The sequence below is a fragment of the Cyclopterus lumpus genome, chromosome 1 (assembly GCF_009769545.1).
Source record: "Cyclopterus lumpus isolate fCycLum1 chromosome 1, fCycLum1.pri, whole genome shotgun sequence".
Taxonomy (NCBI): domain Eukaryota; kingdom Metazoa; phylum Chordata; class Actinopteri; order Perciformes; family Cyclopteridae; genus Cyclopterus; species Cyclopterus lumpus.
The window spans coordinates 6,950,773-6,973,656 of NC_046966.1; the positions used below are offsets into that span (position 1 = coordinate 6,950,773).

The 22,884-nt window shown below is 44.6% G+C and overlaps 1 protein-coding gene across 1 annotated transcript in view; it reads left to right on the top strand.

Annotated features, from left to right (window-relative positions):
- Positions 1-333: 333 nt before the first annotated feature.
- LOC117739445 (alpha-1,6-mannosylglycoprotein 6-beta-N-acetylglucosaminyltransferase B-like) overlaps positions 334-22,884 on the top strand; it is a 109,621-nt gene continuing 87,070 nt past the window's right edge. The window contains exons 1-2 of the mRNA XM_034545857.1: positions 334-846; positions 5,048-5,160. Of these exons, the coding sequence (XP_034401748.1) occupies positions 779-846; positions 5,048-5,160 (181 nt within the window). The 5' untranslated portion in view covers positions 334-778. The remainder of the gene's footprint in view (positions 847-5,047; positions 5,161-22,884) is intronic.

A 22,884-nucleotide genomic window follows, 5' to 3' on the forward strand; every position in this document is an offset into this window, starting at 1 on the left:
AATTGTTCCCTGTAGCTGTTCTACAGTGTATGAATGTAACATGATTGTAAGTCAGCTAAATGACATGTAATGTAATGTAAAATAAAAATGCATTTATTTTTTGTGGACACCATGTGAATTGATTGTGAAAACATCGCAATTTGGGGCGGGGGGTCGTATAAAGACACATTACACGACTTGACTTGATTGTTCACGTGTTACTCTGCCTCTTGCCGTTCCTAGAAACGGGACACCAACAACGGCTTTTATTTTGACAACACCAACCGGATGTAACGAAAGCCAGCCAGCTCGGGCTCTTGAGAAGTGAACTCGGACGAAACGGCCACTTGCCACACTCGCTCTGGCTTCGCCGGGAAGTTCACACGTCCGTGAAGCGACAGCTCTCCTCTCCGTGGGCTCCTCCTCCACAGGGACACCGTCGACACGCACGCGCGCACACTTTCACCCAGAGGTCTGACGACAACGCCGTTTGTTTCGCAGAGAAACTCACGCCGGATAATGACTCCCGACGGTCGACACGTCCCGCGTGCGTCTTCACCTCGGCTCCAGAGTGTTTGCCTGACGACGGAATAAAAAGCTCTGAATGTCATTTTCAAACACGGCAGAGGAGACTTGCTGAATGAAACTTTCCACCGGGAGGGAGGAGTGAACTGGCGCTCGCGGACGCGCTGTCCGTTCAAAACAAACCGAGTTGGACCGCCGGAATAAAGATGTTCGGTCACGTCAAGTCCGACGTTGGGGAGTTAGCAACGATGTCAGGGGTCGCCCGTTTTGGAAAATGATTACTGGCTGCACCGACGGCAACATTATGGTCAGAAGATGTCTCGTGACGTTCAAACCGTTCAGGTAAGAGACAAAGAGCTGTGACGTCCAACCCCGGAGCACCGGGTTCGGTTTAAAACGTGTCCACCGTTCACATGGCACGGTGTGCATTGTGTGTGTCACCGCTCACCTAAACGCAGACACGTGTGCGCGTGCCGCACGCCAGATGTTTCTCCACTAGGATGAGTTCGATTAAGATCCACATGGATAAAGGGACAACATGACCGTGAGAGAGCCAGAGAAAGGAAGCCCGTACTAGCAGTCAGGCGAGCTCTAACTTAGTTTCTCCGAGCATGGGTAGCTCCATTATGCGGGCTTTGTTTGGGAAGATGTAAAGAGGAATCTGTGACACGTGTAAACCACTTTTACACCGTGTGTAATGCCGTACGCTCCATTGGGCCATGCCTTGCCAACCTGCTTCCTTTTATTTGCCCTGAGAGGTATAGAATCATGGCAGGCTTTGAATTCGTTACTCAATTATCTTAATTCTGGGAGTTGGAGATTATAACATCACCGGCATCTGTGAGCGGATCCCCTCCGGTGGGTACAGCCGTCCACCTGGGGCGACAGAGCCGCTTGATTCATCACATTTATCACCGCACTGGTTTGCTTCACATGCCGCCTCTCAGTAGATCAGGCGCTCATTCAAACACACTCAATTAAGCAGCCTTTGAGACGAGGCCCACACTGGCCTTGGCAAGCGTGGACCATGAGCAGGTGTCACAGGTGATTTGTGTGTGTGCACCATAATGGAGATAGTCAGTGGTTTTCAGTCGTTTCACTGGGAATGCTAGATTGTTTTTTTGGGGGGGCCAAACTGGAACCGGGTTTATTGTGAATAAGCGTCTTGGATCACTGGGGCGTCACTAGACAGACTTTCAGGCAATAAAGATGGTATACGATTAAAAGATTATTCTATAAAATGTATTTCTGCTTCATTTGATAGAAAGGCAGGGGGTTGAGAGGGAGTGACGGGTAGGAAAAGAGGCCTTGGGCCGGACTCAAACCTTGACCGGCAAGAACTCGGCTACCATCGCTGAGCCACCGGGTTGGCCCTCAGGGATCAATGATCTTAGGTTATCGATCGTGTGCCTTGAAGACTTTTCTTGGAGAACCCACCACGCCTCACGCTTCAAACCCATCCAAACGTATACACCTGGAGGCTGAATCTGATCAGTCTATATGTGTGCGTGAGGAAGCCAATTAGCTGATAGCGGATCTTTCCTTCTGATCCAATTATGGGGAGCAGAGCATTCACTTTAAGCCTGTTAATTAAGGACTTGTCAGGCAGGACCGGGGCCTAATCCTCTCATATCACCCACCTAACGCCACTTTGAGAAAAATGGGTAAATGATAAGAGAGGAAACGATCGCCCCGATGACGGCGTCGGGCCGGCTTCTGCACACCCACATAAGCGGAATATTTTCATCTTTCTTTTTTTTCCTCTCTCCTCCGTTCTCTTCCCATCAATCACTGCGTTTTTTTTCCTGCACATACGCACAAACACACGCAGGATTATTAATCCGTAGAGAGAATAGATAAAAGTGAGGTGTAAAATGAGCCAATTTCGCAATGTGTCCTCTGTGTAACCCCCTTTATCTTTTTCCAAACCTGTCATTTGGGCCTCTTCGGTCTTCCTGACTTAATAAGGCAAGGCACTGCGATGACAATGGAAAACACATAATGCCGGGGGGGAGGGGGAGAGGTGTAATGTGTAAACGCCAATTTTCAGCTTCCACCTACTTGGCTTGCTGACCATATATGGTCGTATATAGTAAGTGCATAATCCAGGTATAAGTATCTCTGGATCATGGTGTCATATTCGTGACAAATAACCCCTTCAGCGCCATGATTGGATTCTCGGCAAGTTAATGTATCGCAGCTCTGTGGTCCGCTGACAGTGATTGAGCTATTCTAGTTCATTCCACAATATGCCCGTAACAGCTGGGGGTGGGAGGGGGTTATGTTTTATTATGTCATAATATTACAGTGTCCTGGGAGGGAAAGAGAGGTAAATGAGGAGCATAGTGAATGTGCCAGCTGCTAAGGTGCCGGGATTTTGGATGTAAAATTCACGGTGAGGTCACAACGTTCCCATGTTTTCACTGTCAATCAATAATCACACTTCTCACCACGAGTACTGCCTATGAGGTTGATTATCAGAACTAAGGGTTGTGTACATTTACACACACACATATATATATATATATATATATATATATATATATATATATATATATATACACATACATACATATGAAAAATGGAAACGTTTTCCTTCAAAGCTGTGATTCATTAGCTCCAGCCCAAAAGAGAGAAAAAAGAATAGTAATCTGATCCCTTTGCTTCAGAAACGAGGATGAATTACCAATTTAACTGGAACGACTGCATAGCTGTAATCATGTTTGATTCACCCCATTAGATAAGAGCCTCAATGATGATGATGATGGTGGTGGTGGTGATGATGATGATGATTATGATGATTATATTTCGTCAATGTGCTCCTGTGCTCCCACTGTCTGTCCTTGAAGCCCGCATGTTACAAGATGGGCTTTGTCTTGGAATATTAAGTCACCCGGGGAGTGTGCCAAACCGCCACGCTCTATACTTAACAGATTACTCGGCATCATCCCGATTCCGTTGGGTCAATCCCGATCAATCCGGCGAAATGTTCTTTTAAGTGGCCGCCCTTCCACGCGCCGTTGATGGCAACCCATTTCGTACGGCCTCATCAATATTAAGGCCTTTTGTTGCTAACTTTGCGTGACTGGAGCCACTTACCATTTCAGGAAAGCGCCGTCAGAATTAAGGGAAACAGCCCTCGCCTGGCTTTGAGGAGAAAGCAACAGTTATGAATAATGCAGTCATTTGTTCTGTTAACATTCACTTTTCCCATCCTCTGGGGCCAGAATTGACGAGTTTAAAGGTCACCGGTGCAAAGTTGGTTTTAAATTATGAAGTGAATTGTGATTAATTAGTCACCGAAGCAGCTTTGGTAACTTTTCTACATTACTACTGCGCTGTTGCTTCAACTACATTCTTCATATGCCGGATACAGTTTTTAACTGCTTGTTTGTTAATATATATATATATATATGTGTGTGTGTGTGTGTGTGTGTTTGGAAAAATAACAATGTGTTTACCCAAACAAATGTACACGATGAGGGAATTTAGGGAAGTGGCTTCAGCTGCTAAAATATGTAGCATGAATTCAGTGTTTCTTTTTCTCGCCTAAATCTCCATTTGTACGGCACTACTTCTCCAAAGTCTTCCATGGATGTTCTCTCACGGGGGGGGAGGGTCCAGTGGGTGAGGGTCACAGACAGCTTTGCCTCTCTGGTTCCCCGAAGTGTCTCTGCATTATAAGATAACCTCTGATCCATATTCAGCAAATCGAGAAGCTTAACTAGGAAACGATTATTTATTTTTTACACATATGACTGTCTAACGAGGGAGAATCCACACAGTCGCTTTTTCTTTTTCTTTCCTTTTGTGGCGCAGTGGCGTCTCAAATATCTGTCCCACAAAGAAGTTAAGTTTCAAAGCAAGATCTTTTGCTTTTGAAATGTAAAGAATTTAGTCACTCAGTGTGGACTTTTGCTTCCCGCATCGGCCATCACTTTGTTTATTTATTATACAGAGGCGTGAGTGAGATTTCAACTGTCATCCTAGCTCTCTTTACACTCTCATTGCCACCTGAGATGCTTCAATATTTAATTTTTTTGCCTGTCTTATGTCCCCCCTTTTTTTGTGTTCCTCTTGTCCCCTCTGCGCGCCTCTGATGTTGCATAAATAATCGCATTTTGCCTGCACTTTGGGGACAAACCGCTCACCCTCGTGTATGCCAACCGATGACGTGAGCTACGCCGAAAATGTTTCAAGTGCCCTTTGGCCTCGATTGTCTACGTGTCCGCGTGCGATCGCTGCTCTATTTGTGCTCATGGCTTCTGGATGTGCCGCCTGCTGTTTCTCGACTCTCTCCACGTCTCTCTCCCCCTCCCCACATCTTCCCCTCACCCCGTCTACTTTGCATCTCTATCTTCCTTCCCCTGTTTTGCCTCTTGCCGCCAATCATTCTTTCCTGCGGACCTGTCCTCAACGGTTGTCGACTTGTACAACCCCCCCCCACCCCCAGCTTCATATTACCTTCCCGTCCCTGTAAATATGTCTATCTGTCTGAACTCCCTTTTCATGTATTCCTTCTCTCCTCCCCCCTGTGTTGCAGGATATTCGTGGTGGGAATAGGCTTCTTCAGCCTGTGCTTTCTAATGACCTCTCTGGGGGGGCAGTTCTCAGCCAAGAGACTGGGGGACTCCCCCTTCACCATCCGCACAGAAGGTACTGACATGTGCTATATGTGTGTGTGTGCGTGTGTGTGTGTGTGTGTGCGCGTGTGTGTGTGATTTGGTGTAAACAGTTGCTCTGATGTCATTGCATATCGCTGTGCTATAACTCTCCGTGGCCCTGCTGGCACTTTACTGCCGTTTGCCACTTTGTCAAAGCGGCACCACCTGTCACTGGAAACGTAAAAGGGCCGGGGACGGCGGGACGAGGAGAAGGAGCTGCCGAGTAAATGTAAATTGCATTGCGGAAGCAGCACGATCCAGTAAATTTCATTCACGTAAAACTCAGGAGAAAAGCCTCTTTTGCTATAGTAGTGGTCAAGAGGCGAGAGATAAATCAAGACGCTTGTACGGAAAGATTGATATGCCGGGTTGGAGGTGAGGTAGAGACGCCCAGCCAGTAGCTTGGAAGTTATTGGTCCGATCCCCGGCTGTGACGGAAGGGGCCGGTTCACCCTCACTACCTTCAGGGATTCTGCACTCGACGACAGCAACAGCATTCGCTGGGGCTTTGTGCATCAGACACACGCATATATTATAAAAGTACACGTAATTATATATGATTGGTTAAATGTACTTTGGAGTTTAACAAAACACAACAAGTTGTGCACAATCTCCAGCAGAATGAATCTACTTTATGAAGCTAGAACGACGGCAAACGTGACTTTTTTTGTTCTTCTTTGATGTCTTTAGAGCATTTCACAGCTCCCCTGAACGCTCTCAGGATCCTCCGCCAGACTCTCCATCACGGGAAGTCCATTAAAGCCTATATAACCTTTTTGCTGCAACCACAAGTGGTATGACACACTTAATTTCTCTGCATTTGCAGACAATCATCTTAAGCCAGTGGTTGGTTGAGTATAAAAGGCTTACATTCAATGCTGGAACCCAGGAGGTGAGACTCTGGATGGCCGGACGTCTCGCTGAGCTTCGGCTTCATCTTCCCCTCGCCCCCTGTGGTTCCTGTCTTGAGAGAGGATGATGAACAGGATGTGGGAGAGAGAACCGAAAAGACAAGTCGGAGAGAAAGGGGTTGGACACCATATAGATAAGCTCAGGAAATTGAATTAGGGCGAGGCGTCATCTTGCTCCTGCACTTAAGTGAATAATAATAGCGTAATTTAGCGCTAAATAGCTTTTATGTCGAGATGTGAGAATCCACAGATTGGTCAGAACATTGCATGCAAAAAGAAATTGAGAGCAAAATTAAAACATGATATTTACCTGCGGGCGAAGCCTCGTGTTTTTGCACAGCGATGTTGAGATACTTCTCAGCATGTTCGCTTTCCAACGTTGCCGCATGGACACTGAGACCTGTGCCTCCAGCGAGGCCATATCTCACCAGTGCGATGTCAGCAACACGTCGGGGCCGGCCGGCCGGTCGGCGATATCCCATAACCCCTCCGCCCCCCGCACGTGTGAAGGCTGACTGCCAGTGGCGGGGCAGAGCGGATAAAAGAGAGAGCGCCCCTGCAGCACAGGGTGCAGAGATTGAAAGTCAGAGGCCATTTTGTCGAGGCCGGCCACTCGTCTCTGCCCTCATAAGAAATCCTGAGCAGTCGCGCACGTAACAGTGGCTGAAGGCGCGCTGTGTGTCGGCGTGCGTGGCCGTGAGAGAGCGTGAAACGCGGCGCACGTGCTACAAGTGTGAATCAGTCAGGTGTCATGGTGGACCTGTGGAAATGGAAAACGCAGACTCAACTGGGCGCGTAGATGGAGCGTATTATAAAACCAGGCGCACTGTGTGTGTGAGAGATAATGGGGCGGCGATGGGGGGGGTGTGTGGGGGGGGGGGGGGGTCATTTGGGATTACTGCGTTTGTGAAAAATTGAGATTACTGTGATAAATTAGGATTAGTGTGTATGTGTCAGTGTTTCTTAGTAAAATGTACTTGATTAATCAACTAGTCATGCACCGCAGCCTGGGAAGACATCTGGCGCGAGCTCATTAAAAACAGCATAGTGTCCACTGCTTCCCCATAGGATTTAAGTGTGTGTGTGTGTGTGTGTGTGTGTGTGTGTGTGTGTGTGTGTGTGTGCGCGCGCGCCTTTATGTGCCTAAATACTGTTGTGCTCGTCTGTGCACAAAAAGACGCTTGTATCGCTCTCATCAACGGTGTACCAGGGCACATTTGTTTGTGCATTCCCCACTGTTTTCACCCTCCATTTACGCTCATCTCTGCGGTCTACCACCTCTCACTGTGTTTGCTGCTTTCTCCGTGTGTGTGTGTGTGTGTGTGTTTGTGATGAGCTGGCAGGAAATTGGCTGTTAAATGGGGCGACAGCAGCAATGTGGGACAAGATTGAGACCAGAGAGGCCGATCCATCTGCTCCGTGCAAATCAGCCCTGCGAAACAACTGGCCCTTTCATTAAGCCTCCAGTCACCACCTGCAGTGCAGCAGCCACACACACACACACACACACACAGACACACACAGAAATTAACTACATGTCAAATCTGGCTGACCTTCCATGTGAAAATATGCACTGCAAAGCACGGCTACTTTATTATGTGGTAACTTTAGTCCGCTATCATTTTCATTGGCCTTGAAGACATTTCACTGAGCTGATGAACTGCGATTACATTATTTTTATTTCTTTTTATCATCGCCTTGTTTGAGACCATTAAACAGCTGCCAAGACATTTCTGATTAGGGAGAAGCTAGAAACAATTAATTGTGTTTATATTGGACTCTTATTTGCAAAAGTACTTTTCTTTAATCGCAAGACCCACAATATTAAGTACGATTTACATAATTAACCGCATCTTAACAAGCTACATCCAGTGAAAATGTAAGCTGGTGAGTGATGATTTCATCGCCTAATAATTGACATTTCGCAATTCTGGTCACGACGCGGCCGTGAAAGATTCTGGTCACCGACGCAGCGACGGAACATAATCGGGAGTTTGCTTTCATGTCAGCTCAGCGTCGTCACTGCTTCTTGCTGCTCTCTCTCTCTCTCTCTCTCTCTCTCTCTCTCTCCTCCCTCTCTCTCGCACGCTCTCCTCACCTCTGATCAGTGTTTCTCAGAGGGCGGAGCTTACACGCACTACTTGTCCACAGCGCTGAGCGTCAGTTCGCTGACTTGTTGCTCTGCTTCATCATTAGCTGCTCTGTTTCAACAGTGTTGGGCTGAAATGGAGGCCGTAATTCAACCGTGGTGCTGTGAGCCCCGTCGGGAGGCACAGCAACTAGAGCTAGAGCACAGTGTGAAATACCAAAGGTGTTCAGTGGATTTACGTTTTTGTGGATTACGGCACATTACGGTGTTTATGTTTTATTTTGGTAATGTGCGAGTACTCAAGTGACTCGCACGGATACTGGTATTGAAAAGCTGCAGCTTTGTATGTCAGATTGTTGCCCTCTGACTTTGACTTTTGAAAGCTTTTTCCTAAATAAAAAAAGGGAGTTCAGATTCATCTGAATGCTTGTTTTCGATGAAAGATTGGCAGCAATAGAGAAAACTGAGGATGCGATGCATTGCGATGAGTCTAGATTCATTGACGGGTGATTCATAAATCGAATCGTGAGGCCAGTGAAGATTCACACCGCCTATCGCCTACGATCACAACTGCTGCTGGTGAAATAATGTACCGGTTGAAAATGAATTTTCTGTGAGTTCGCCTTTCATGCGCTCTCTGCATGCCGGTGTCTCAGTAAACATCGATGATGCTTCATGTCAGGTACAGAGCGGTAGCTACTGAAGCAGGTAGAGGTTTTTGGCACATAATCTAATTGTTTAATGCTCATCGCCTTAATAGATTTTTTAACGCAAGTTAAGGATGTACTAGCATACTGTGCTAATGGTAGCTCAAGGTTTTTCAGTAGAAACGTACGTTTTAGAAACCATATATCAGTGACTACATCTCCATCTAACTAGTTTAACCATGTTTAACCATGACGAACTTGAAATCCACAAACCCAGCTTGAAAAAAAAATAGAAAATGTTAAATGAATGCATCAGAGTCTGTGGAGCAGACGGACCCTGCTAATGCTACGCTATGATTGGCCAGTTTGCGTTTGGGGGCGGTACTTAGCAAAGGGTCAATAATAATGCCACTTTTAAGTGTTATTATCAAATTTGATCATTGTTGTGTTAAATATACTGCTAACACTTTATCTTATTAAGTATGTGTGTGTGTGTGTGTGTGTGTGTGTGTGTTCTATAGAAAGCTATTTAAGTTGAATTGGAAGTTGATTATTTTCTAACTGATGTGAGGTTCCTGTTAAATACTCAGGCCTTTTGTTCCTAGTCTAATTGTTCAGCCCCAAGAGCAGCTCTCTTATTCCATTGGTATAAAATGTTGAGGGTGATTTTCCAACTCATGCCATTCATTATGTATCTGTAAAAGCTTTATTCCCACGTTGAAACAGAGCCTTTTTTATTTTACTAAGAAGTGACTGTGTCACTACACAGTCAGATTTAAGGGCTGTTGCTTTGTCCGTTGCCTTCAGCTCCATCTCAAACATGACCTTAAAATGAAAATGCTCCATTGCAATAATGGGAAAGGTGAGTTACATAAAAAGATCAGCGCTTGTTAACGATGACTAAATTAAGGGGGTTTAAAGTCTTTTCATACAGTGTGAGCTAAAGGTAGCTTATTGAAACCCTAACGGGCAACTTAACCACTCATGTCCCCAACAGCCCACAGGGATCCTTCAGTCCAGAGGTCAGCAACCCTCGGCAATAGCATGGAACAGGGACATAAATATTGGTTATTATAATTTCATTTTTGCACAGTGGACAATCTTTCAAAGGGAACACGTCTTATCTTGGAGTTTGAGGTGATGCTGTGTCACTGAAAAAGATATATTTTTTAAATATTTGAGCGTCACATCCTATTACGTTGCTGTCAAGCGCCTTTTCCCTGCAGGTGGCTAATTTGCAGAGCTCCGCCGTCGGTAAACTATCAATGCACGAATCCCCAAAAATCAAAGTCACGGAAGAAAATGGAACGTTTATTTCTGCGTGGACGTATTCATTTGCTTTCACTGCCATCGATGCCGACTGACCCGTAGGCTTGATATGTGACGAGAAATTAGCAAGCGACAAAAGATGTAATGTTGAAAAGACTCTTCCAGAACAAGCACACAGCATTTGCTGAAAAGTATCAAGCTGCAGACGAGCGAAGAAGAGCGATTTCTCAACTGCTGCAGCAAACTGAGCAAAGTAAATATACCAACTACTGCTGCTTGTTTTGTGGCAGCTCATGAGATATTAAGCCGCCCGTTAGTAAAAAAAAAACATATCCGTCTTTGGGAGCGCTTTCAAACTCCTTTTGTTATCGGTCATTGATATCAAATGGCTTTTGTGGCTCCAGACAAATTATATTTGGTGCAAAATGGCTCTTTGGCTAGTAAAGGTTGCCGAGCCCAGCTTTAGTCACTACTGTCTATTTCTATAATCTCATACATATGACTGTGTTCACACGGGGCTTTTCTATGTCCGGAGTTGAGGACGTCGGCTGGTGTCAGCAGCTGTCGTGTAAGACTAATCATCATGTGTGATGTGTTGGCAACGGAGCCACCAGGAGCACATGTCGACGAGATGCTTTTCTGTATCCAAATCAAATTCACAGGATTTCATCTGGCATCGTGCCTCTGTCCTTTGTAGACAGATATTAGCCTGCTGCTCGCACACAATAACAGGCACATTTGTGTAGGGCTTTGTCACTATAGTGGGAGTTGCGATTGGGTATTAGCAGAATTTGGTCGCCACCTCTCGGCTCTGTGGATTAGCAGCTTCCACTGGAGGTTCAGAGTGCCGGGTTGTCTCAAGTCCCCGTCTCCTCAGTGACTCACAATTTATCAAGAGCCGCGAGCCGGAGATGGAGATGGAGAGGTAGGGTCTCAATCGTGAAAATTAGAAAGTGGGGGAGGAAGACGGAGGTGGAAGTAGAATGGAGATTGTGTGTGTGTGTGTGTGTGTGTGTGTGTGTGTGTGTGTGTGTGATTAAGCGAGAGAATGAGATTTCTAGAGGTTGCATTGCTCAAGAAAGAGAATGATGAAAAAGCGAGATGAAAAAAAAAAAGGTACATAACCACATTTCTTTTTCTCTCTCTAAATTCAAAAACTTCAGACATAAGAGAGAGATGTTAGCTTGATCAAAGACCCTCCCTATGGATCTTGTTTATACTCCAGTTTATTACATTAACAAGGACCCATGACAGTCCCTTCACCCAAAGCATGTTTCTCACTCGTGTTTGTTCTAGCTGAAAGACCGGGGCTTTCTCGCTGTCTAGGTTGCTCCCTGCTGGGAGAGACGATATCATTTAATATTTGTGGGCTCCGTTTAAAATGTTGCTGTTCTTTCATCTCTGTAGGTTTTATGGCTGCGATTACTGTCAATCAAAGACAGAGATTTATGAAATGGACGATCGCCAGGAGGAGAGCACTCCGATCTAAGCAGCGGCCGAGACTAATGTTTGTTTGACTCGCATTAAACTCGGCTGTGTGTGTGTGTGTGTGTGTGTGTGTGTGTGTGTGTGTGTGTGTGTGTGTGTGTGTGTGTGTGTGTGTGTGTGTGTGTGTGTGTGTGTGTGTGTGTGTGTGTGTGTGTGTGTGTGTGTGTGTGTGTGTGTGTGTGTGTGTGTGTGTGTGTGTGTGTGTGTGTGTGTGTGTGTGTGTGTGTGTGTGTGTGTGTGTGTGTGTGTGTGTGTGTGTGTGTGTGTGTGTGTGTGGTGTGTGTGTGTGTGTGTGTGTGTGTGTGTGTGTGTGTGTGTGTGTGTGTGTGTGTGTGTGTGTGTGTGTGTGTGTGTGTGTGTGTGTGTGTGTGTGTGTGTGTGTGTGTGTGTGTGTGTGTGTGTGTGTGTGTGTGTGTGTGTGTGTGTGTGTACGTTTCCACGCCATCAGTCAGAAAAAGACTTGCCAATGTGTCACTTTCCCAAAAGACATTTCGACACGTGTCCTAAGAGGACCTCAACTGAGAGAAATACAAGTAAGGGCAGCTTAAGTGCATATGCATTTCTTTGATTATGATAAAGTGCGTGTATATTTTATACATCAATATGCACGAGCTGGTACCGGTTGAGCACACTAGACACCCCCGCTCTGTGGTCCCCTTTCATGTTTTTTTTACACTGGATGCTCATCTCTCTCACACATTCCCTGCAGTTATGTTTCCTTCCCATCGCTTCATGTCGAACAAATCTGGCATGACAATCTTCTGCATGTCGCTGGTGCAGCAGGGGAGTCGGTCGGGGAGCGCACTTTATCAGTGCACTCATGGCCTGGGGAGTTTGAATGGAGTGTGTGTGTGTGTATATGTATGTGTGGGGGTGTGTGTGGGTTATGATGGGTTTCTGACTCTCACTAACACCATCCACTCAGTGCCAATAATATAAAATGGTTTGTGAATGTATGTGTGTCTTTCTGTTTGAGTGGGTGTATTTGTGAATTCCGGACCAAGTATATAAAAAGATAGAAGGGAACAGGAAAATCTTCCTTAATCTTACATTAACCCTCTAAGACCCGCTGCATCGCCGGTAATTCCGGCCAACATTCCTGTCTTTGGGACAATATACAGTATGTAGCGGCAAGGGACCAAAGTACCGCTCCAATGTTGCGCAACATTTTGGCAAGGCAAAAATGTAAACCTCACCTCCATAATATGTGAATATGCAAAGACCCTGCAGTTCTGTATATACTATATGTTACTTTTGCCTATTCTTAAAAATGGTGTGTTTGCATAATTCTCCCTAAACAGTCTTGGAATTGCATACGTTTTGTTTGACTGAAAAGCTAAGACTCTTGTGGATTTAATAGGCCTAATGATGTTAGTCCGATGTTACTGAGGACATTCTTTTAAACTCAATGTCGCTGTATAAAACAACCTGTATCCTCATGTAACTTTAAAACCATGAACTAAAGACATAGGGCATTCAGAGGACGTTGGCTTTCTTCGGTGTTTTGACAGTGAGGGGGTTTCTGTGCTTGCCATCCAAATGTTAACGGTGTTAAATACCAAAGCACAGCATGGCATTTATAATGTGTTTTAATGTGGTATTTGGCACAGATTTCTTATCTTTTTTTTTACAAAAAAAACTAATTTAATATATAATAAAAATCTGTACCAAGCCAAGAATTTCTGCAGCAACGTAGGAGACGTAAGTGTGCATGGGAATAAGTGGCAGAGCATATGGTGGCACTTCCATCACCTAAGAGTTCTGGAAATCTTTATTGCATTTATGTGTGGAATATGGAATAAAAAGATCCTGTATCTCTGTCCACATGAAATTCCAGCTTCCCTGATTTGGCCACCTGGCTCAGATGAAAGATTAGATATGATTGAGAATGAAGCATTAGTTAAGCTTGTGTTTGGTATGAATGAAAGACTGATTGCGTGTTATACTTTGTTTATCTTCTGGTTTTACCAAACGTTTTCTCTAAATAATGTGCCTGTAAGTACACGCTTTATATCATCAGACAGGAAGTGGATCTGAAATCTCCGAGCCCTCCGTTTGTTGCCACTTTGCTGTATACTTTACCATTTGGCTTGGAGAGGGGTGAATATGGAGAGACGGTGCACACAGACCAACCGCCCCGAGACACTATTGTTGTGACATGATGATCCCTCACCAGCTTCCCACCTGCGAACGCTGCCCAGGCGCTCAAAGACCCAAACCTAAGGTTGCACCAAAGAATTGGCAGTGTGTAGTATGGGCTGTATCCAAAATCTGCCCCCAATACCCTCCACTCACTACCCAGGGAGTTCTATGCAGAGGCATTTATATAACGAGCTCATCTACAATATGAAAGAAAGGAGGGGGGGGTTGGTGAGGCTAAACCAGTTCAGACTGTCCACTTCGCAAACACCTGTATCTATTTTACACATTGTACCTTTATGACATTTATAACTCCCCAACTTTGTTTCCCCGCTGTGCAAACTTCAGGCCATTCGGCGTGTTATTCCACCCGTTGCTCATTCCTAACACCAATCAGTGTTAATGAGAAGGCCTATCCAATTTCCAAGGAGAGGGGGCCATTGTTCTGACCTAAGTGCCATTACCCGGCCGTAAATGAGAGTTTTCTCCACTGCATATTATATTTTGGGTATGTCCCGGGGAAGGTTACTCCGCAGCAATATGCCGTCTCAATTACCCAGCCTGAATCCAGCGTCGTCTACAGGTCGCTAGCTCATCGTCTCCTCTGCCATGAGCTGGTTGTTTTCTCCGGTCCTTATAGCGTCACACTCCACCATGCCTGCGCTTCCTTTTTTCGCAGAAATAAAATAATGGTGTTTTACGACGTCGCTGCCCGTGTTGCTTGACAATTTTGGGAAGACTACCGGTTGTATTATGTTTGTGTTGACAACAAAAAAAGCTGCTGTATTTGTCTAGTTCCTTCCCTGGTGTGGGCTGATAAGGTGATAAAAGCACACCAAGCATGACTCGAGATTATTGCTTTCCTCGAGCTTCCTCTTTCCCCGCCTCTCGCCCCTTCTCCTTCTGCTTCTCTTTTCTTTCCCTCAGAGATGCCCGGTAATTGACAAATAATATATCTAGCTTTTTCTTTGTTTCCTCAGCTTACTTTTGCATAATCCTTTGCCCCCTTTTGTCCTGCTCTCACACATGTACCTGTGTTGAATGCAGTTTTTCCACAGCCAGAAAAAAACAAACCACTCCTGCCTTTGTCTGAAAAGTGACAGTAATGACCATGAAGGGGAATTAATTTATTTAACACAAGGAGTACTGGGAGGGTGATGAAAAGACAACGAAATAAAGCTTCCTGAGACATTTTAATATCTTAATAATGACCGATTTGACTGTAATAATGAAGCTTCGTTTCAAAGTTGTTAGCAGACAACCATCAGATGGAGACAATTTCGGAGAGCCAGTCCTTCTTTTCATGTGCAGGAGAGCTTGCCTCTTGTGTTGTCTCTCCACCAGCTGAAAAAAGATCTACAATGATCTTCCGTGAGATGCTTTGAAAGATGGATAAATGCACAAAACAATAAGTTGCCGATGGCATTAATGTTGCATTTGACGGGGACAAATCATCACTCTTTTTGTCTTGTGATATCAAAATGCATACTGCAAAACAAACGAGACCATAACAATGGAGCCTTTTTACACAATGTCTTATCTGTTGGAAAATACACAAAGGAAGATTGCCTTTATGAAAAAATCTCAGCGCTTTCAGCTAAGGCTCTCAATGTTTCTGTCAATACCACATGATGGAATGAGGTAGCCTTGGAAATGTTTCTTTGAGAGAGAGAAAACAACTGCGCACAGAGCACTGCCATGCAAGGACAGTGTCAACATTCAGTTGATCACAATAGATCCAATGGGATGTTTTATTGAGCAGTAGCATTAGTAATACATGCCATTAATCACAACAGTTAGTTTTACAGTTGTAATCGTACGCTGTTTGAATAATTCAGCAATATCTGAACAATTGATATTTTATAAATATTCGAGAAAATGGGAAATGAGGGAAACAAACTCGAACATGAAACTTGAGTGGACTCATTCATGCATACTATTGTCATTGTAGGATGACATGCATGAAAAAGACATGCAACACTCTAAGGTACAATAAATTATTCAAGATTGGCGGCACATTAAATCCCAGATACCATATGTATGCACTGTATGTGAAGGGCTTTGTTGGATGTGGCGCTTACGTAGCAGCACAATGCCTGTGAGGGCCCCTGGTGCTATTTCAGGATGCGCTGCAAGGAGAAAGTGAAACATCTCTCTGGGCAGCAGAGATGCAATGAGCGAGATCACTGTAATAAGTACAAGTACATCTCCGTGCAATACGCTCCTGTTCAATGTGCATTGAAAGTGGCGCTCTCCTTTGATCCCGCCATGCCAATATGTAGTTAATTGTTATGGTGCTTTCAGGTTGTCTTGTGAATGTCTCAGGAAGGCCACGTGTCAATTTGTTCAAATTTAGCACAAACGTCCACTTGGGACTCCAGATGGGACCGATTTTTTTTGGTCATTACTTGAGCTATATAATATAATGATGAAGTGATGACATGTTGGACAGACATGGATGTAAACTGCAACTCGACAGCGAGGTGGTGATTCTCGTTTTGTCTTTTGATCTGGCTTCAAGTCCGAGAGCACAAAATGGAACGTTTGTCAGCGGGATTTTGACACGCAGGAAAATGAAGAATAATGATCTGCGTGGGTTGCCCATGTAACAGAACAGTCCTACTTTGTAAGTGACATGAGTTTTTATTTTTCTTGACATCTAAACACAATGTCATAAAAAAGGTTTTTTATGACATTTATGACAATTCCACAAATAGATGTTTGAACTACCACAAAACCCACTTGACATTAGTGCACCAGTTTGTGTGAAAGAACCATGTACACAAAAATGTAATTGCACGTTATGTGCATGTGATCTAAAAATAAATATACTTCCATTACAGCCTGAGGGCTTTACCTCGAGCATTTTTAAAAAGTTTTATAAACACTAATGAAACAAACCAAACGACAAAACAAAATGAGAGAACTGCTTCTCTCGGAGAATGAGAGAAGCAGTTTGACCACGGAGAAGAAGAAGAAAAGAGACGACTGGGAGCTCCAGTGAGTCTCTCCTCGTAACCTCGTGTGTGTGTGTGTGTGTGTGTGTGTGTGTGTGTGTGTGTGTGTGTGTGTGTGTGTGTGTGTGTGTGTGTGTGTGTGTGTGTGTGTGTGTGTGTGTGTGTGTGTGTGTGTGTGTGTGTGTGTGTGTGTGTGTGTGTGTGTGTGTGTGTGTGTGTGTGTGTGTGTGTGTGTGTGTGTGTGTGTGTGTGTGTGTGTGTGTGTGTGTGTGTGTGTGTGTGTGTGTGTGTGTGTGTGTGTGTGTGTGTGTGTGTGTGTGTGTGTGTGTGTGTGTGTGTGTGTGTGTGTGTGTGTGTGTGTGTGTGTGTGTGTGTGTGTGTGTGTGTGTGTGTGTGTGTACCTGGAGAAATTAACTGAAAAGGAGTGGGGAGTGACTGCCGAGAGTCGAGAGGTTTTCATTTGCAAAGAGGCGCATACACATGGGCGCAGGGATAAATTAAGATGCATATGTGCTGAGAACACAAATGCATAAACACGGTGTTTTGCGCACTCGTCACGCAGTCAGTTGAAATTACGGTCACCTTCACTGCATCTCTCTTTTCTCTCTCTCTCTCTCTCTCTCTATACACACACACACACACAACGATGTGTCAAGCTCTCCTGTGCTCCCAATAATCACGCGGCAGCAATAATCACACCAGCATCAACGATAATAGCCGTTATGTTGCACATCTGTCAGCAGTGCGCGATAATGTCAGGAAGCTATGGATGTTTGCCGGCGGTCTTGTCACACACAAACACTCCCAAAAGCTCTCTCTAATGGATGCCTTATCAGCATCCGTGTTTAATAACCGATTTCTGTTTCCACCCCTATGAGGTGAAGTCGTTTGGCTTTTGATGAATAGTTGAAAGAGGAGAAGAAGCTACATTTTGCAGTGTTTCCTCTTCATCTCTGTTCTCACTACGTTACAGAAATAGGAGTGAATGTATCAAACCACCAGCTACTATTATGGAACGTGATAGATAATGTCACACGGAGGGTGACCACTACTGTTCGAATGTTTAGAATCAGCTTCAATAATTAAGGTAAAAGCAGTATAATTTAGACACCAACTGTATTATTTACATTTTAGACAATGTTGGGGGTTTCAGACCCAAAAGAATAAGAATTAAATAACTCAAACTACCATTTAGCGAAAAACCCAAGTGACCCTCAATCATTGTTGAACGATAGCTCTCTAAAGCTCTTGAGCTCTAAATATTTTACGAACACATTTTTCTTGATCCAGTTTCATGTAATGCTAACCCCTCCACTAACTTTCTATATCTAGTTCTATGTTTTAAGAAAAGCTTTAATTCTTGTTTCTAAGAGGCAACATGTTCCGACTTCCAACTACGCTTCAATTTATTTCTAGGTACCCCTCTCCTGTCAGTTTTGGATGTGCCGGGGACGGCGTGTCAATTTCTGTTTGTCTTTTCAAAAATGAAACTCAGTGTCAGCTTGTTACATGCATACAGCCTCTTTGAAAATACACTTACAACGTAGGTCTACTTAGTTTTTACTGCAAAACCACTTGGCTAGGTCACAAATACTTGATTAGGCTCAGGAAAACATCACGGTCTGTGTATGTCATGTACAAAAAATTGTTACATAAAATAAGTAGGTACCAAGTAACTGGCATCACATACTTAAGTTACAACGTTTACAACACAAACAGCAGTGTCCTGGGTTAAAGTCCTGTGTTTAAGTCTCAGGCTCAGTCTGAGAAATACGTGTATTACTGTGATTAATGGATGTGTTCATAGAAATGTATAGAATACATATAGTGTGTGTGTGTGTGTGTGTGTGTGTGTTGTATGCAACTATGCATGAAGCCCCACATTGTCTTGTTTTTCATGGCCCACAAATTGAATGGTAACACGCACTTGAATGATTTACCTCGACGCGATTCCGCCTGCTGACAGCTTTCTTTCACTCAAGCATCTTTTTAGCAGCTCACTGAGCTGATCTGGTAGCGTGTGAGCTTGGAGCACCAAGCCTTGGGCTCTTCCTCTCTCTGGGAAAGTTACAATGGCATTACCTGTCAACTCGGATGATAGGGCCCATCCGTTCCTCAGTAAATAAAAGACGTGCCGAAGCACAACAGGAAAGAAAAGGAGAAAAAAAAAAGCGTTTCCCAAATCTCTCATTCTTTGTTTCGGTCACGTAACATTCAGCAGATTTGTCTGCTGAGAAACTCATCACGTTTTCAACGGAAACGGCTTTAACAAGCGCAACCATTCTTCCTTGTCAGAAGCACTCACCTTCCAGTCAACGTGGTACAGCCGCTTCCCTGGGATGTACAAATACTAACGTGAGTTCAATGCTTATGCTTCAAGCATAAGTTGAGTTGCATAGAGGCAAAGCGTGGAAAAGTAGTTATTGCTTTTGGCTTTTTTTCTTTTTTTTTTTGCAAACCTCAAAATTACTTAATCGTGTACCGCTTTGTGTGTGTGCATCTAAATGTCCATTGCGTCGTGCCGACGTGTTGTATTTGTTCCCGCTGACGTGTGTGTGTGTGTGTGTGTGTGTGTTGGGCCAGATTTAAATTACTCTATCTGCCTCGGGGAGATCAAGTTGGATTAATCCGTTTTGATTGATCGCTCTCATTTCCTTAATGGACCCGCTCAAGGCGCCGTCAGTCTCTGTGGCTCCCATCAAGCTATCAGTCTGAGAAAAATGAAACGAGTACGACTCAGCATCCGGTGGTTCGGGGGGATCTGGGAATACCTATGAACCTGCAGGCCATGCTGCGGATTATACACACACACAAACAAGTGGTCGGACGGTTTCCCAGCATACATAGGACGACGGCGTATTCATATGCACCAACCCCCCCCCCCCCATTCTCTCACCCAGACACACACACACACGGCTGACTATACCCACACGCTTTTGAAGCAGCTGAGCTCAGACAGTTTAGCAAGTCGATGGAGGAAATTGCCTCGAGCCCTTCAGCACAGCTTTCTGCAAATAAAATCCATTCTGCATTCACATCTCGAAAAAAAAACAGATGTTCACAGCAATTAAATGTACTTTACATCTAGATTTAAATGCACCCAGCTGTAGAGCAATTAGTGCATCTTCGTATATGACCCGGTGAGATTGATTGCCGGCGTGAATGATATGGCGTCCGTTGTTCCGTCCCTCTCTTTGTCTTCTCGCCACGTTATCAATGTATATGCGTGGTTCTGTCTCTGCTGCCATGTAAAGAACGCTACATCGTTCTGCGCTGGATGTCCTGGACACGCTGTGAGGCGTCTGCAATGGTGCAACATGCTTTGTGGAACACTGACTACAGTGTCCGCTTGTCATGGACTTTAGTTTCTCTCATGTGTTTCCCTCACTCGGGTCTTATTTTCTCGTGTCCCCGTTGAGTAGGAGACGACACACGCTGGCAGGGCCCAGCCGGCTCTACCTTTTTTATACTCAACGTCTGCCGCCTGCAGTTCAACAAATCGATATCTGACCATCGTTACCAGACCAATCAGTGTCGCCGCTGTCAGCGAACAGACAGAATCTGTTTAGGTTAAGCTGTGTTGTGCGTGTCCAAGCGACCACGCATCATCATTTGCGGGATCAACGGTGGGAGGGTGTGTGGAAGGAATCAATGCCAATATTTCAACGGTTGTTCTGTCACACTGAAGCTACGGGCATTTTTCCAGTGCACTGTGGCCATGTTACATCCTAACAGTCTGGAACTACAGGGCTGGACCTAAATGTTCCACTATTCGGAAACGTTGTTGGGTTCGAATTCAGTCCTATTCTTCTGTTTTGTTTTGTTTTGTAACCCCCTCAGGATTACAAATATGCAACAACAACAAAAAACAATAATACAAACAACAATTCTTTACAAAAAAAATAAAATTCCTTTGATTGTACTAAAAGACAGGCGAGCTATGCCGTCCATCTCTGCTGTGAGCGGAGAAATGTCCGGCTGAGTCCAGTCATGTCATTCGGCCCCATCCATGGGGGTCCGGGGGCCGAAAGGGCACCGCGGAAGCCTCCGGAGGCTGCATTATGCACGGGCACTGTCAGAGAGGCGGTGTGTTATGTATTACGCAAATGAATAAAAATGTGCTTTTTTTTGTTTTGATAACGTCTTGAGATTGCAGTCCAAAGAAGCGGCAATGGTTTTGTGACATAAAAGTAACATCGCACTAACTTACGTTAACATATCACTTTGTGTGTGATGGATGCTCTTCAAAGAGGCTTTATTGGCATTGTCACACAGAAGGTTGCAGGCTGCTGTAAAGAAATATGACTGAATGGCACAAAAAAAGTGGGTCAGTCTTTAACAGTACTCAAGAGAGCAGATTTTTTTTTATAGATATCAGCTTTAAGAGGAACACACTTTGCATATAGGCTATGTATTGGAGATCATACAAATATGCTCCACAAAGAACTGCTGAAACCATTGTATTATATATTTATCAGCCATTCGCTCATGAAGGAACAACACAAACATACTTGGAACTGTCTAGTCGCTATCATCAATATTTCATAAGAACAACATCCTCAGCACAGGGGAATTGGTAAATTATTAATTAGCCCTCCTGTGGGATTTAATTAGCGTGTTCTTTGCATGCACGGTGTTGCGATGTGTGTGTGTGTGTGTGTGTGTGTGTGTGCTGCGGCCCTGTGCGAATGTGACTGTGGCTTTTTGTGTGGGCATGTTTCCTGCCGGGCCACCTGTAATGATTCCAGAACCTTTCAGGGGACCGCGATGCTGTCGACACAACGCGCACTTTGTTCCAAATCTCCCACTTCGATAACTAACGTCTCATCTCTGCGTCAGCAGAATGAAGCACCGCTGAAACACTCAGGTATCTGAAAGGTAATGCATTTAGGCAGAGACCGCTGAGCCTCAGCTGCAAGCAGAGGCTCATTGAAGCTGACACCGCTGTCAGATTAAGCTGTGAGGGAGACGGATCAGAGTCTGTGCTTTTAGTATGTGTATGTTGTGATTTGCGTGTGTGTGTGTGTGTAGTGTACAAAAACGTGTACTTCAGGTCAGTCTTTACTGAGACGAATAAAAGAAATGCAAATCTGATTACGGAAGCTTTAGGCCTTGACGGACCGAGATATGCCAAAAACCTTCACCCAGACGTATACAGTATTTCCCCCGTCAGAATCTGGTTTAACCTGGTTTACCTCGTTGTTTCTGTAAGTCTTGGTCCAGGCTGCTGGAGTCGGGAACGTCTACAAGCTCCTCATCTTATCTCGACTTTGAGTCTCCTCACTGATTGCATGCAAAGGACAAATCGCACATTCCTTCATGTCTCATAAAATTTTTGAACAACAATGCATGTTTTAGCGAGTGAGCTAGACAGCGGTGCACATATTTGAGTGATGTCACCAATTGGTTTGTGGAATGCTGTTTCGAAGCCTCCAGTTCGGCATTGTGTGGAGCTATGTACAGCTCAGGGCTGAGGAAGACATCGTTTTGGTGACAAAAAAAAGGGTTATAATTAACTTTCATGAACTGAAAACACACTCTGAAAGAGTTCAAGTTGGAAGAAGAGTCCCAGAAGGCTGAGGTATCAACCTGTCAATCACAAGTTAGCCAAGCACAAAAGCATACCTACAGTATATGGTCTATTTGAATATTTAAAACTAGAGATTAAGACCATAAACCCATGTTCACACTGTTTGCTGATGTGATGCATTAAGTGAGACGTTTTCTCATATTTAATCTGAACAAAGGAGTCGTCCCCTGATGGGCATTTTAAAGAATGCAGGTTTAAGGCTCTTCTGCTTTGTCTTCAATGCTCAGAATCGGAGGTTGCAGCCTCGTTAGACAGAGACGGAGGAGGCAGCTGTGGCATTGGGATTCGGGATCCCGCGGGACCCAACACGGGAAGTTTTAACTTAGCAGCAAGCGTGAGCGGTTGGTCATGAACAAAACTGTGGGTCCCCGGATTTAGCTGGCGTTAACCTACAAATGAAGTTAAAAAAGAAGAGTAAAGCAGGTCATTACAATACTGAAACAAAGCTAATCTGAAGTCATTTGGGGAAATTCCTCAGTTGTTACCGATAGAGTACAATACACTACGCTGTAAGCTTTTGTTAGTTGCAAGAAATGTGCAAAATAGAAACAAAACTTGGTATATTGTACAGACTTTGCAACCTTGCTATGTACCATGTCACGTCATAATAAGGTGGAAAATCATTC